The 17,118-nt window shown below is 44.2% G+C and overlaps 2 protein-coding genes across 7 annotated transcripts in view; one reads left to right on the forward strand and one right to left on the reverse strand.

The window, feature by feature from the left end:
• Positions 1-17,118, reverse strand: part of Mcph1 (microcephalin 1) — a 213,933-nt gene that overhangs the window by 88,901 nt on the left and 107,914 nt on the right. The window lies entirely within an intron of this gene.
• Angpt2 (angiopoietin 2) overlaps positions 1-17,118 on the forward strand; it is a 58,101-nt gene that overhangs the window by 24,066 nt on the left and 16,917 nt on the right. The window contains exons 2-4 of the mRNA XM_008847194.3: positions 7,251-7,406; positions 11,217-11,338; positions 16,126-16,358. Coding sequence (XP_008845416.1) covers positions 7,251-7,406; positions 11,217-11,338; positions 16,126-16,358 — 511 coding nt within the window. The remainder of the gene's footprint in view (positions 1-7,250; positions 7,407-11,216; positions 11,339-16,125; positions 16,359-17,118) is intronic.

Genomic DNA, 17,118 nt, shown 5'->3' on the forward strand with positions numbered 1-17,118 from the left:
GAGCAAATGTTTGGCCTGTTGTTACTAGGGTATATGTGGAAATGGTCACAGAATTTCAGCATCTGAAGCAAACAGGAATGTTGTTTCCAGTGGTAGATTTAAAATAAGTGAAACGCGGACGTTCTTGGTGTGAACATGTATTTTGCTGCAGCATGGGGCAAAGCGTGTGACTGAAGAGGCTCAGTGGGGTGGGTTGAAGGTCTGAGCGGCCTTGTGATACTGGGAAATCTGGCCTCTTCTGGGGGGCGGGTTAGTCCCTTAATAAAAGAACTTAAGGACGGACTCAGACAGAAGCTTGAAGACAATTTGATTAGAGTTTAAAAGAAAAACACCGCATTTCAGGGAAGCTGTAAATCTCAGCAGCTGCCTGGAGGAGGGGAGTGGAGGGAAAGGAAAAAAGTCATGTTTGAACCGGCATGGAGGTCAGACACATGGTGAACAAGCGGCCAAAAGGCAGGGAAGGAGCTCAGAGAAAGAGGAAGAAAGCCCAAAGTGTCCAGGAAAGCAGGCTTGGAACAGGTAAAAGTTATGCTTTTCTGAGTAACCCACATGAACTTGTGCAGGCAGCTCTATTTGAGATTGTGGAAGGGGCAGGGGTTCTGGGAAGGGAAAGTATAGTACCTCATTAAAAGGAAAACTAGTCCGCTTATCTCTTTAGCATGACTACCTTCCTAGGTGTGGACCCAGTGACTGACCCAGCCCAACTGGAATATTTGGCCAGAGATTCCATTCTCTTGACTAGAAGGAGATTTTTTTTGGCTGGTGTTTATTGCCATACTAAGGCCTGGAAGCCAGCACAGCAGGGAGGCCACGGGCTCCCTGGCCAGAGACCGCCTGGTTGGATTTGTTTTGCATGTCTCAAGGACTGCTGTGATGGGCGCTTTCTCCCCAGTGTCAAGTTTTGGGAAACTGTGGGACCTGTCACTTGGGAGTCTAGCCATATGTCACTGATGGAGGGAGGAAGGGATTCAGGTAGTTCAGGGGTCTGGTTAGCTCTTCCAAGAGGGTCCTTATGAAAGAGCAAGACTGTTCCCTCGTGGTATCTCCGGTTTCCAGTCTCACCATTTGACCTTTCCCTTTCATTTGCGTTCCTGCTGAGATGCCTGGTGTCTTGATGGTCCAGAGAGGACGCCAAACTGCTGCCTAGACCCGTAGTTCTCCACACCGCAAGCTAATGGAAACTGGGCCTTATAAGTGCTAGGCAAGCACTCTCCTACTGAGCTAGAGTTTCAGCCCTAAATAAACCTCTTTTGTTTACGAAGTACACAACCTCTGGAGTTTTGTTATAATAGTAAAAGCCAGACTAATACAGAGGTCAAAGAGAAGAGAGGATATCAATTCTGAAAACTGCCAAGTGAAGACAGGCACACTGGGGCACACCTGTAATGTAATCTCAGCTCTTCGGTGGACTAAAGAGGGAGAATCAGGAGATCAAGGCCAGTCTGGGCTACATAAAACTGTCACAAAAATCCAAAGACAAAAAAAGCAAAAGAAAAGAATCGCCTTCTCCCTCTTCCCCAACAAATAACAGATTTAACACCTTGTTTGTAAAGTGAGATGCCAGACTGAAATGCTTCCAAGGGAAGCTCAAATGATTTTTAATTTTCTAGGAAAACTGGGTTCCTAGGACTGACAGAAACTTACTACAGAAAGGGATGCGGCCACTCAGCTTTACACGGAGAAACGGTCTCTAATCAGCATCTGCAGTAGAGGGACCACCAGCAGAGCCCTGAGCCAGGGATGATTTGTGCACCCTACGGCCGTTTTCCCTTCTCCGGCCAATCGCAAGACGACTTTTCTTTTGGTATAAATAATAAAAGACGGCCAGAGGACAGTGAGTGTGCAGTCTGTCTGCCAGAGGACAAACGGACACAAATGGACTTACTTTTCCTGTCAAATCTGATCATTCAAAAGGCTAAGGGGGTAATGAAAACCTTTACAACATGTTTTACATTATACTCGTTATGTGTGTGTTGAGTTAATATATTTTATTGATTATTGGAGTTTCACTGTCCTGCCAAATCATGTACACTGAGTTAGGACAACAAATCAAACATCGAGCATCAATGTGACCCAACTACATATTAACAAAAGCCTGAAATGTTACAATTGCATGGGAACAGCTGAAGACTCTAGGCTCCCAAGAGTGCTTCAACCAATCAGAAGAGAACACTCTGGCGTCTCCCACATGCGTACAGAGATCGCGAACCCCCGTTGCCCGCTGGCGTCTCATGTACAGAGAGAGACCCTTCCAGAGATACTTGTGCCTGAGAGCACAGTCACTGCATGATCACCTTCAGACCTCAGTCTGCGGAGTCCACCGTGGACTCGGAACCACGCCCACTCTGGGCAGCCCAGGTCTTGTCCTGGAGCTGTGGCTGGTAAAAGCAGACCAGTGTAGGTGAGAAGGAAAGGAAATATTTGCCAAAGGCAGAGCAGGGAGCCACGGAGCCATGGGAGAACAGCTGTTTAAACCCCACCTCCCCCACAGAAAGAAGACTTCTTAGACTAGGATGGAGTTTCTCTGAGCAGATTTCTGTGCATTTGAGTTACAGTCATAGGCAGTGAAAACAAGAGACACTGACCAGAAAGATATTCCAGGGCAATAAATTAGAAAAGAACTAATTTACACACATCCAGGGATAGGGACATTTCGAGATCCTTCTGAACACGTGGATCAGCCAAAGGGGCTTCATGACTAGATGTGGTCTTGGGTTCCCTGGAATGCCATGGTTTGTGGGAGACCTTCCTTAGGAAATAGCATGTTTACATTAGCCATCTCTGAAAATTAGCACTACTTTTGGGAGAGAAAAACAGTGTCTTCTGCCATAGTACTTTGGGAACATAGAACTGGCAGCAGGCGTTTTTAGTTACTGGCTTTCTTTTCTTTCTGTGGTGCTAGGGAGGGCACACAGGACCTTGTACATGCGAGGCAAGCACTTTAGCACTGAACGACATCCCTGGCCCCAATTCTAGGCTTTCTTGTTGATGGAAATGACTGGACTGAGTGGTAGGTGGGCTGTTTGCTTCGTGAGCACCGTGAGACACACAACAGGAAGGGAAGCCAGCCAAATCTGAGATCTATCACTTTTGGCTGTTAAAAGGCAGGAACGTGTGAAGAGGCCTTGGGGTGGAACTAACATTTTGCTTGCAAGCACCAGCCCTCAGCTGGCCACTTAGAATCCATGGACAGATTTAGAGAGCAGCTGAGACATGGCAAGTGACCAACAAACATCAAGCACTACAACAGGGTTGTTGCTGTTGGAACCAATTCTGAAGAATAAATTCACTCTTCTTTGTTTCTAATCACATCTTTCAGAACTTTAATCCCAGTGCCTCAAAAATACAAATCTTACATCAGGGTAAAATGGACCACTCATGTCACTGCTTGGGGTCCAGTCTTCTCCCACACAGTTCAAGTTACTAACGGGAGTCAGTACCATTAAAAATGTCCTTTATTTAATTGGTATATGCCTTCAGAATCCATTATATATTATGTATAGAGACGTGTACACACACACACACACACACACACACACACACACAGAGTCTTCCTGAATCACTGCCCATTTAGCATTTATTGTCTTCACACTCAGAAAAAGATGACAATAAAATGAAGAATTATTTCTAAAAATCAAGCCTGTATCTTTTTTAAGTTCCCAAGTCTAATTTTAAATTGGAGTTTGAGTTTAAATGTTCCAGTTATAAACACTCCTCTTTTGACTCTTGACAGTTGTAAGCACATTTGACCCAGCAGTTTGAAAAACAGGAGGGAGGTACTAAAGTGTTATTTTTCCTCTCTAGTTACATGTTTCAGAGTGAGAGAGAGAAAGTTAATGAAAGCAAGCTTATACTAGCTTGTAAGCTGTTGTTTCTGAGCATGGATCTAAATGGAGTTACAGGTTTGGGGCATCTTTACAGCTCCAGGCTCCTCAGAATACATCTCTGTGATGTTGCCTTTGCTGGGTGGGAGGCGAAACTAAGTCCTGCAGAGGGCTCTGGGTGGCTTGGCCCAGGTCCCAAACGGAAGAGAAGATTCCAATCACAAAAAGTGCAACTGTTTGAAAGGTAAAGCAGAGAAAAGGAAAGAATGAACCAAGAACAATCAGACAGACTCTAAAAGCCCAACATGTCTGACCGGGCAACAGGGGCATCTGATGCTGCACCTGACAGGAGGCAGCCTAAGGGGTGAATGGCCACACCATAGTACCCCAGGCTCAAGTGTTTCCTCTATTTTTATTTGCATGTAGTAGTGAGGGCTTCGCTTTTGTGGTTTTATAACAACTAGCACTTTAGTACATGTCACGCTTCTGGGGATCTGATCTGCTCAATAACCAAGGGGCGCCATCACCAAGGGGAGACTGCTATCAAGACAGCTCCTATGGAGGATGGGAGGCAGACAGTCAGGGTGGTACCAACAGCGAACACAGATGGCAAGTTTGTAGTTAGAGTACTAATCCATGGACGATACATCATGAGACACAGTTTGTGAGTCTCATTAACAAAGACCCTGAGAGAGAAGGTGTACTTCTCCTGTACTATTTTCTTATGCTTAAAATTTTTTTTTACTATTTATTATTTTGATTTTATGTGTATGAGTGTATTGGCTGCATGTATTTAAGTGCACCCGTGTCGTGCAATGCCCATTGGAGGCCAGAAGAGGGCATCGGATCCCCTGGAACTGGAGTTATAGATGGTTGTTAGCCACCATGTGGGTGCTGAGAACCGACCCTGGATCTTCTGCAAGAGCAGCCAGTGTTCTTAACAGCTGAGCCATCTCTCCAACTCCTATTTTCTTACTCTTAAGGGCAGAAGTTAAGAATTATCAGGTACACTTTTAGGAAGAATTCTGTTGGACCCTGTAAACAGTACTCCTGAAGACCTTCAAATCTAAAGAAAGGCACTAGAATCAACTTTAAAAGCAACTTTCAAATTCAGTTCTTTACAAAGTCACTGTATTCTGAGCAAAAGGAATAAAAATAATTTTTATCCTCATGCAATATAATTTGGCCCAATCAATAACTCTCTCATTACATTATCATATTAAAAATTAAATGAAATTAATTTCTAAGCAACTGAGCTATGCACTCACGATTGCTGGGAAGCACAGCTAGTCTCCGAGGTCTCCCTCTGACCCATCAGAAATGACATGTTTACATAGAAGGAAATCAGGGTCCCTAAACAGCCAGCCTAGAGCCTCAGGCCTCGAGGAAGAGGCCAGATGTCCCTGCTCCAGTCCCACGTGCTAGTTCTGACACAAGTGACACCCTGCATTCACATATAATTATCTAACTTTGCCGCAAAGATGCAGATATTCTTATGGTAGTGAAATTTGCTTCTTCATCCTCTTGTGTTTAAGTTAATGCTCAAATCACCTGTTGCCTTAGCTTACCTTGTGTTGCTATAATAAAATACCCATGCCTAGGTTAAGCTACAGAGAAAGGTTGATTTTGGCTCACACTTCTGGAGGATGGAAGTCTAAGAACTGGCAACAGCACATCTGCTGGGGGTCTGGTCCCAACATCGTGGAGGAGAGTAAGGGGAAATGTGTGCATGCAAAGAGGTACATATGTGCGAGGCCCAGAGGGGGTACCAGGCTTGCTTTACAACAAGTTCTTCTTGTACCTAATACAGGCTGAGCCTTCACCCACTCCATCGGGCTGGGCATCAGTGCCTTCTCAGGGTGGAGCCCCATGACCTCATCTTCCGCCACTAGGCCCCACCTTTTAAAGGTCTGGCTGCCTGTTGATTCTGCTACATGGGGGATAAAATTCCCAGCATGTGGACCTTTGGGGACAAACCACATCCAAACCTTAGCAGCTGGCCTGTCCTTCCTCAGGACCTGATGCAAAAGAGCCCTTCACAGGGGTTGGGTCATGACAAGTTGGGTGAAGAGTGGATGAGCAAAGAATTAAAAGACTGAGGGATGTATGAATGCTGAAACCATGAAAACACACATGAAGAAGAAAACAGACGCAGGTGCTGACCAAGCAGGAAGAGGGACAGTCCCACAAACGTGGGACTGATGGGCGACAGGCTACAGGAAAATCAGTCTGCTTTCCCCACGCTCCCTCTGGGGAGAGTCTCCTAATCCCAAATGTTCATCCCCCACAGAGGGAGAGAGCTGCAGCTGCCCACACACTACCCACACACGCCCTGCCCACCTCCAAGTGTGGCTGATCATCTTGGCCAGCTAAGGCATGGGAGACAGAGAGGTTCATTTCTCCTGGACATGAGGTCCCCAAACTGCAGGATTCTAGAAATGAAAATATGCTGGGCATTGTGGTGCACACTTTTGGTCCCCTCTCTTGAGAGGTAGAGGCACATGGATCTCTATGCATTTGAGGCCAGCCTGGTCTAACTAGAGAGTTGCAAGTTAGCCAGAGCAACATAGTGATCACCTCCCTCCCCCACAAAAAGAAAGTAAGGAAGGAAGAAAGATAGAAAAGAGAGAGAGAAAGGTGAAAATGGTATTTCACTGTATTTTAATGCTGGTGACGTTAAAAAAAATTTTTAATGTGTGTGAGTGTATTGTCTGCACCTGTGTCACGAAGTACCCTCAGAGGGCAGAAGAGGGTGTTGGATCCCCTGGAACTGGAGTTATGGATGGCTGTTAGCTGCCATATGGGTATTGGGATTCAAACCTGGGTCTTCTGTAAGAATAACCAGTGCTCTTAACCTCTGAGCCATCTCTTCAGCCCCTTGCTGGTGAGTTTTTAAAAATGGAGAGATTTCAAATCTAGGGCAAGGCATGGGTCTTTAAATAGGTTTACAATTTTCTATTCTTTATTTCTTTATTTATTTATTATTTATTATTTATTCCATGGTGTACATGTGGAAGTCAGAGGACAACTTACTAGAGTTGATTCTCTTCTTCTACCCTGTGGGTCCTGGGGACTGAACTGAGGCTGTCAGGCTTGGTGGTAGGCAGGTGCCTTCACCTGCTGAGCCATCTTACCAGCCCAAACAGATGTTTTCAAAAGATTTACTTTATTTTTAATGTGTATGGGGGTGTGTGTATGGGTGCCCACGGAGACCAGAAGTCACAGGCATTTGTGAGCCACCTGCCATGGGTGCTGGGAATCAAACTCAGGTCCTTGGGAAAAGCAGTACAAGCTCTTAATTGCTGAGCCATCTCTCCAGACCCCAGATTTTTTTTTTTTAAAGAAAGCAAAAGACAAAAAATATTTAAGAACCAGGGTTCTGAGCATTTGACTGATGAAGCCTTTCCAACATGTGCTTCCTCCTAGCTTGAGAACTACATCCAGGATAACATGAAGAAGGAGATGGTGGAGATCCAGCAGAATGTGGTTCAGAACCAGACTGCTGTGATGATAGAGATTGGAACCAGCCTGCTGAACCACACGGCTGCACAAACACGTAAACTAACTGATGTGGAGGCCCAAGTAAGTGAGATGGGAAACACCCAACGTGCAGCCTCAAAACCACCAGCTGGGCCTGCGTGCCATGGGCCACAGGGGGGACTGGCTGGGAAGGCTGTGGCTTCAGGGCTAGGGAGCTCAGTGACAGTCATGAATTAAGCAGCAAACCAGTCTGTCAAGAGAATCCTAGCTGTTTTATGCTATCCATACCTGAATACTTTCAGATAAATGTTCCTTTGCCTCACTGGCCTTTTCTGGATTCTAGATATTAGTTTTCCTTTCCAAATTCTGTGTTGTGTATTTGAGGAACTGAAACCATGAAGCAGACAGATGGAACCTTGTTCTTCAATTTAACTCTAAGAGATAGGACAAAACATGAAGCCAGGCGCTGTGGTGCAGAGGCAGGGGGATCTCTGTGAGATCGAGGTCAGTTACACAGTGAGTTCCAGGCCAGCTGTGGCTACAGGGAGACTCTGTCTCAAAAAGACCAAAGAGGGAAAAAGGTCTATGAACTACTGGTTTATGAATAAAATAGAGAATATGAAAATATTAAAGTAACAGCAAGACATTAAAAAGAGCAAAACAGAAACAAGAAAAATAATCCAGAGACTCCTGCTATTAATAAAGAACTCTCAGTTCTTAGATGCAGTGATTCAGGAGGGTAGACGGCGGAGGTAGCACCTTCTGCAGACGCTCCAGCTTGGGGCCTCGTCCCTCTGTGAGTGCTTTCTGAGTCCTGATCAGGTTCTACAAAGCTTGTGGAGTTAGGATCTTCGTACTGAGCTGTAGCAATGCTTTCAAAGTCAACCATGGACCCCACTGTAAACCACTCCCAGAACATACTATCCTTGTCTGTCGCTCTAGCTACAAGGGCCTATTGCTGGACCTCAGCGCCAGATGATAATGGGCAGGAGAGACATGGGCTACTATGCTCCTGAGAGGTAGAATGCTGGAGGTTTTCCTTCAGCGTCTCTCTAAAAAGAGTTTAAGTAGAGAAAACAGAAGGAAATGGCAGTAGATTAAAGACTTTCATAAAAGAATGACTATGATGTTATTGAACAATATCAGAAGTTTAGAAACAATGTAAGAAAATGGATATTTACACAGATTATAAAAATGCTAAGATTTAATCCTAGTTGGTAATAGAAGCTAAAAATGGAAGATGCAGGGGACTGGAGAGGTGGCTCAGAGGTTAGGAGCATTTGGTCCTCCCCAGAGGGCCAGACTTTGATTCCCAGCACCCGTGCTGAGTGGCTGACAGCTCCCATAACTCTAGCTCCAAGGGATCCAATGCCATCCCCTGGCCTCTGTGAGTACACAAACACACATGGTATTCATTCACACACGTAAAATAAAGACATCATTAGAAAAGAATACAATAGTTTAAAAATAATGTGCCTATTATCAGTAGTCAATTAGCAAAATAAATTGGCAATGGTTCACATTGTGCACATTTTGACAGTAAGGCTGGTGGACTACTGATCTCTTCTGAAACACGTCCCACAAGCACAATACAGCATTTCTTGTTTTTCTTAGCATGAGCAATAAGAAGTGTTAGGACTCAGAACAATCATAGAAAGCTTTGTGACATCCTGTGAAGTCAGAGTCAATGTGCTCTCGTAAGATTACACGACTTACAAAATGCTGTGATGGAATTAGATATCCTATGACCGAGGCTACAGGAAAATGGGACAGGGGTGGAAAGCAAAGAAACACACTAACACGGCCAGAATAGGTTCAAATTAAAATGTGAACACTGGTCAGATGCAAGATTTTTCTAGACTACAAGAATATAAACTGGGCTTCTTAGGTGTTGGAGGTCTGAGAGCAATTACCTGAATGTGGGCAATTCACACAGCCACCAGCCCATAAGACTGTGAGACCTGTTGTTTGAAATTTATTTTATGTGTATGAGTGTTTTGCCTAGATGTATGTAAGTGCATCATGTGTATGTAATGCTTGTAGAGGCCAGAAGAGGGCACTGGAGCTTGATCCTTGGAACCCACGTGAAAATAGCCAGACGTGGTGCCCATCTGCAATGCCAGCACTCCCACAGTGAGGTGGCAGGCAGAGACAAGAGGATGACTGAGGTGCTCCTGGGCTAGTTAGCCTGGTGTATACAGCACAGCAGAAACAAGGCGGAGGAGAGAACCAACTCCTAACAATGGCCTCTGAGCTCTACACATGCACTGGGGCACACATGGCTCCACACTCATACATATCACATGTGCATATACACACACACAAATAGTAAATAATGAAATTCTTTTTAAAAGTGATGGGAAAAAACTGCAATTACACCTAAGTCATGCTGGTTCTACCTGGCACCTTTCTCTAGGTCTCTCCAAAGCAGAATTCACTTTGTAATTCTTACAAATTAAATAGGAGGCAGATCACTCAGTTCTTTGGCGAGTAACTGGAATGTTTGTACCAGGGAATACTCAGCCTGAAACTCTAGTCACTACCAGAGGGGTTCTGGTATGACCTCACTGGGCTTGATAAGGACCAGACATGCCCAGCACCTGCCCGATGGGCCAGGCTGTGCGGATGACAGGGGCCCCATAAACAATGATTCTTTCAAGGTTCCTGACCGCTGGGCAGCACTTCCAACTTCCACTTACAGGTGATGTCACATCCTGAATGACACCACTCAAGGATGTGAGTAGTGGATTCTTCCTGCCAAAAGGCAGTCAGTTACCACAGCCCAGCTGCAAGCCCGTGTGAACACAATGGAAAAAGTGTGCTGTGCGTGTTAAAGCCCTGGCTCCCACTGCAGAGTCAGAGTTTATTGTTTCCTAATTGGTCGAAGAGATTTTTAAAATACAAGAAAAATGGCAAAGTAAAAAGAAAAGGCTTAGTAAGTGGACAAAAGCTAGGAGATCCCAGGCTAGAAATGAGCTTCATCTTCACATAAGGCAAGCATGTGACTTTTGTCCCTTTGTCTACTGACAAAAAGAAACTTGAGCAGAAAGAAATCTAACACACACACACACACACACACACACACACACACACATTAGATTTCTCTTCCTCCTACCATATGGGTTGTGGGGATTAAACTCAGGTCATCAGGCTTGGTGTTAGGCAAGTGCCTTTACCTGCTGAGCCATCTTGCAAGCTCAAGCAAAAAAATTATTTGTCTATAATTTTTGATTTATGAAATGACTAATAATCCCACCTGTCATATTATATGAAACAATGAAATACTGTAGAACTAGAAAAATACATGATTTGCTATGTATGCCACAGTCCAGAACTATTATCCACTCTCTATAATAAGAACATTTAAAAAAAGCAATACAATTGGGTATATTCCAAGGCACCAAAAACTTAGGAACATAAAACATCTGCCAAGCACAGAAAGGGGGATTCTCCAGGCCCCACCCCTGAGGAGCTATGGCAGTTGATAATCAGAGCTTTCGTTAGTATGTGGCCCATGGTAGTGTTCCCATGCTCCAGTGGATGGCCCCACACCATGCACGTGGCCCGTGGTATTCTTCCTGTGCTCCAGTGGATGGCCCCACACCATGCACATATGGGCAGCATTAATTGGACTTAGTAGGTTATCAAAAAAACCCCCAAAAAACTCATAAAACAAAAACCCAACAACAAAAAGAGGACATGAAGTTGGGAAGGGGCCATGTTGGGGAAAATTCGGGGTGCGGGAGTTAGAGAGGAGCAATGGGCTGGTGTTCATATCCCATTGTATGAAACAAGAAACTGTGTGCCGAAGTTAGACACTTGGGATAACGGTCACTCTGATCACTGAAAAGAAAGGTATAAAATGGTAACAAGTAAAGCTGATGAATAATACTTTTGTTTTGCTATGTTTAGGTATTAAATCAGACAACAAGACTTGAACTTCAGCTTCTGGAACATTCTCTTTCTACAAACAAATTGGAAAAGCAGATTTTGGACCAGACTAGTAAAATAAGCAAACTACAAGATAAGAACAGGTAACAGCACTATAAAAGCACACCACACACATGATTCAGAACTGTACCCTTTCTGAGCAATAAGCCTGCCTTACGTGACTGTCAGCTATGAGCACAGCTTCCCAAAACGATGAATTCTGCACCTACCATGGAGGTCAGAGACCAGACAGGGAGAAGACACAGTTTGGACATGGTCCTGATCTGACCAGAGCTCCTGATCAGTCCTTGACTACTTCTCATTCTGGTTTAAAGACCCTGACAGGAATCACCAAAACTGCCCCAGGTCATACTGGTTGACGCACATAGAGAGGTGGGCTAGCACACATAGAGAGGTGGGCTAGCGCACATAGAGAGGTCGGCTAGCGCACACAGAGAGGTGGGCTAGCATCACCTGAGGCACTTGGATGCTTGCTTGGGCAACATTCCTTTGCCTTTGGGGACCTTTTTTTTGTTGTTTTTCGTTTTGTTTTTGTCTTTTTCAGATAGTGTCTCACTATATAGATCAGGCTGGCCTTGAACACAGAGATACCCCGCCTATGCCTCCCCAGTGTAGGGATTAAAGCTGTGCACTACCAGGCCTGGCAGGGGGCCTTGCTTCTCACAAAAGCAAAATGACTTACAGAAGAGAAGCTATCTATTTCCTGATGTAATACTTCCTTTTAAAAACTTAATATGCAAGCCAGCAAGATGGCCCAGCAAGTAAAAGTGCTTGCTTAGCAAACCTGACGACCTGAGTTCAATGTCAGAAACCACATGAGGGTGTAAGAGGAGAGACAACTCCACGAAGTCATCCTCTAACCTCCACATGCGGGCAGTGGCATGCACACCACCCCCACACATTGCATACACACTCAATAATAAATAAAACACCCTAGCAAAAGTTAATGCTAAATATAATGGTGTTAATATTTAAATAAGACATTAAAAAATTCCCAAGACAATCTATACAAAAGCAAAATTTTCAGCTGCCATGTGTAGACTGTTTTCACATGTTCATTCTATCAGGGGACACAGGACATAATGGTAACATGTGGTGTGCTTATTTCCTTGTTCTCCACCAAAACATGCATTTGACATACAGAATGGTTCCCACAACACATCCTTTGTCTTTATCTAGAATGATAGTAAAGACTATCTCAACAAGCATTCTGTTAATCCAGAACTAAGCTGAAATAATAATAACCAAGTTTAACTTTATTTGATTTAGGGGTTTGAAAAACAAATAAATGTTTTCTTATCCAAACATTTTTCTTTCCTGTTTCAAATTTCTCTTCTGCACAGTAAGAAACTAAAGTTTGAGACCCGTAACTGGGCTAGAACAATCTTGCTGGCTGGCCTCAGTGGCAGCAATGCGGAGAACACGTAGGCACTGGTGGTAACTGCCCACTGTAACAACGACTCTCAGAAAAGTGGCGTTGCTCAGCTGGTTGAACACAGTGCTGATGACCACATCTCCCCTGGGCTTCAGGATCAGCAATATGCCCCGGGCCACTCAGTATCATCTTCATAAACTCTCCCATCTTCCAAAGCGCGCAGGGGATTGGTTCTACAATCCACCCCCCGATAGCAAAATCTGCGGACACCTGAGCCCCTTATTCAGGAAGGGACAGTATAACCACATAACCTCCATAGTCCTCCGACAGCTGAAGCCAGCTCTAGATTGCTTACAGACAGTAAGTCTGTACTAGGTGAGTAAAGGCACACTCTCTACCCCAAATATTTTCAATTCCAGCATGGTTGAATCCACAGATGCAAAATTAATAGCTCTGAAGGGTTAACTGCATTTGTCAGTATCTACCCTTCTACCCTTTACCTAGAAGAGCTTGACCCTTGCTCCTTATCTTACACTCGCCATAGAACAAGCTGCAGTCACCCGTCCAGAGAACTGCTTTGAAATACACAGGGACTTGTACATTTTAAAAATCATCTCAGAATCTGGTGAAATTTCTTCCTGCATCAAGATTTTACAAATGTTGAACATTAAATCCAATCACATTGCAGCTGGCTGTATTTTCTGGACATTCTTGCTTAAATAATCCCTTATACCTTTTTCCTAATTTAAATCCTTCACAGGTCTTTCAGGTTAATTTATGTGGATCAACAGTGCACTTTTCCAATAATTCAAACCTGATTCTGTGAGAATCAGTTTAAATAGCAAATTTTCTCTAGAAAAGAACTTTGCTAAACAGTCTAACAAAGGGTAATCTCCTAGGACTCACACCAGCAGCGGGACAGCTTCGACTACGAAAATCTGCCTCAGGAGGCCAGGCGTGGTGGCACACGCTTTTAATCCCAGTACTCGGGAGGCAATGGCAGGTGGATCTCTGTGAGGAGGCCAGCCTGGTTTATACACTCAGTTCAGGGATAGCCTGAGCTGCATAATGAGACCCCTGTGTCAACAACATCAACAACAAAATCCAAAAAAAACAAAAATCAATAATCACCACCTCAGGGACTCTGCATTAGAGACGCCCCTGGGCAGTTGTCCAGGGGACAGACACACAAACGGTAAGGTTCTGTCAGCTGATTTATCATACAAATCCGTACAAACAAGTAGTTAACAAGAATCACACCCAGCGATTTCAAGCTGCAGAAATCATCTGATCTTCTGTTACAAATATAAGATGAAAGAGTAAAGTCTCATCAATAACTTCATGAAATTTTCTTGATTTTAGATCTTTCAGTGTTTCTAGTCTTCAATTTTGACTGGCCTGAGATTTTTTTATTCCCCCCCCAAACAACAATACACAAATATGTGGTATTTCACACTTCATGAAGATTACTCAACAATTTTCAAAAATCTTCTCAAAGTGCAATTGCTTTCTTTATAGACTAGATTCAAGCAAAGCCAAAATACATACGAGGGTCAACATCCTCCGCAACCAATACTGTTGCACTTTTAAATTCGCCAGCTGAGGGGCTGGAGAGATGGCTCAGTGGTTAAGAGCACTGACTGCTCTTGCAGAGGACCCGAGTTCGATTCCCAGCACCTACATGGTGGCTACGAACCTTCCTTAACTCCAGTTCCAGGGGAATCCAAAGCCCTCTTCTGACCTCCGTGGCATTGCATGACATGAGTGCACTCACATACATGCAGACAATACACTCACACATAAAATAAAAAAGATAAAATACTTAAAAAAAAATTCACCAGCTGAAGCAGAAATGCACTTCCCATCTTCTTTTTATTCTAAAGATGAACGATTAACTTAGGGGCTGTGCGTACCTGTCAGCTAGCCCTCAGAGTGCAGGGTCACCGACACCACTTAGCTCTGAAGAGGCAAGGCTTACAACCATACTCAGGCCCTCTAATCTTCCTCCTGTATCTTATTAAAAACAGCAAGTAGGGATGCAGAGATGGCTCAGTGATTAAGAGCACTGGCTGCTATTTCAGAGGACCTGGGTTCAGTCCCCAGCACTCACCTGGTGGCTAACAACCACCTGTGACTCATGTTCCAAAGGATCGGATGCTCTCTTCTGGCCTCTGCAGGCACTGCACACAAGGTACACTTACACTCATATAGGTAAATAAAACACTCATATAGGTAAATAAAATATCAACTGCTAAGTACCTTTACTCCAGGAGTCTGCCCCTGGGAAACTGTTCATAATCTTAAACTCTTCACATTTATATATAATTCTATTCACTTGGCATTGTTTTCTCTAGTTTAATATACAGGAATCAATTCCAGTTTAAAATCCATATGCGCTTAACTGAACATATGTATAGAAGCGAGCATATCTTTATAAATTTAATTATAAAGAGAAACTATATAACCATTCATTAAACCTTTCTGGACTATATGGCCTAACTTTACCACTGCCAAGATAGTTCTTAAGTGGCTTTTCAAGGGCTTGCTCACATTTCAGTTGCTGAATACTACCTATGTGAGACAGGGCTGGTCGAATGTCCTAGAGAAGAAAGGAATCCACACTAAAGAAAGACAAATGTGGAATTCAGAGTCAGAGAGAGCTGCACTTAAATTTAGCATCATCAGCCACCTGATGGCTGTGATTTATTGTGGCGTGTGATTTATTAAGTCTAAATTTTATTCGAGTTAATTATTGGAAATAGGGACAGAATGTTGATATTAGCAATAAGTAGCACTTCCTGTTGGTTACTGTGTGCTGGGATCCAGTCTATATACACCTTTATATGCACTTCTTCCTCAGAGCAGCCTCATGCAGTGAGTAACAGTAACTCCATTTTACAGATGAGGAAACTGAGGCACAAGTCATTAAATAAATTGCTCAAACTCTTAGGGCAGAAAGCCAGGATTTAAACCTGGGTGAAATTCAAATATTCACTCCCCTCACAGAGGAGTTTCTGCAGCCCAGGATCAGGAGTAGTTGCTGTTGTCATTGGGATTAACATGAAGATATAAATAGTTTAGGAGAACAGAAACAAACTACCTAAAGGTCCGATTCAAACTCCCCTCAAGAAAAGCACTCTGAGCACAGCTTGAAATAACACCATCCCTCTTGTGAGCTCACAGCACCCAGTGTTTGTGAAACTCATGTTCCACGACCATGGCCCAGAATTATCTGGTTTTGCACAGATACAGTTATGTACTCTGACGGGAATATGTGCATAAATGGCCAATTCTGGCAATTTGAAAGACTTCTTTGGGTTCAATCTTCCTGCTTTAGAAGTACGATTAAGTTTCTACAAAATACCTTGGCAGCACAGAGTAAACAGAGAAGGCTTCATTAGCTTCGGGGAAACGGTTGGATGACTATAGATCACGTAGCTGTGAAGGCCCGAAAGAGCCGGAGTTCCCCTCACTCACACATGCCTTCCCTGTAAGTTTGCTAGAAAAGAAAGTTCTAGACATGGAAGACAAGCACGTGGTTCAGCTACAGTCAATGAAAGAGGAGAAAGACAAGCTCCAGGTGCTGGTGTCCAAGCAGAACTCGGTCATCCAGGAGCTGGAGAAGCAGCTGGTGACGGCCACCATCAACAACTCAGCCCTTCAAAAGCAGCAACATGACCTGATGGAGAGAGTCAACAGCCTACTGACCATGATGTCCACGCCAGACAGTGAGTGCCCCTCTTTGGTTTATGATCTTCGGCTAGTGAACTCTCAAACTTCCAACCACGAATCAGAAAAGGCACTCTCTTCTCAGACATTCCCTATGGTGGCTCAAGAGTCTTGTGACAGGGCTGGGGAGATGGCTCAACAGTTAAGATCACTGGCTGCTCTTGCAGAGGACCCAGGTTTGATTCCCAGCACCCATGTGGTGGCTACCAACTTTCCAAAAACTCTAGTTCCAGGGAATCTGATGCCATCTTCTGACCTCCATGGGCATTGCATGCACAGATGCACTTACATACCTGCAGGCAAAACACTCATACACATTAAAAAAAAAGTCTCAAGACAGACCCAACCACAAAGGAGGAGGAAGAGAAGGAGAACACGTATGATACTAGTTAATCAACATGAGGCAAAGCACCCCAACACAGTGTGTGCGTGTGTGTGTGTACAGGTGCGTGCATGTAGAGGCCAGAGGACCTTGGGGATCCTTCCTAGGGTGCCATTCACCTTGTTTTGGGAGACAGGGCCTCTCAACTGGGACCTGGAGCACACCAAGTAGGCTAAGCTGTCTGGCCAGAGTCCTGGGATTCCCTCATTTCTTCCTCCTCAGTGCTGAAACTTCAGGCTTATGCCACCATGCCTGGCTTTGTTTTCTACATTGATTTTAGAGGTGGAAATCAAGTCCTCAAGCCTATGAGGCAGGTACTTACTGACAGTTACCATCCAGTCTCTAAATACGGTTTTGATTCAAGGCTATAAACTGCC

The sequence above is a fragment of the Nannospalax galili genome, unplaced genomic scaffold (assembly GCF_000622305.1).
Source record: "Nannospalax galili isolate Female #2095 unplaced genomic scaffold, S.galili_v1.0 scaffold1483, whole genome shotgun sequence".
Taxonomy (NCBI): domain Eukaryota; kingdom Metazoa; phylum Chordata; class Mammalia; order Rodentia; family Spalacidae; genus Nannospalax; species Nannospalax galili.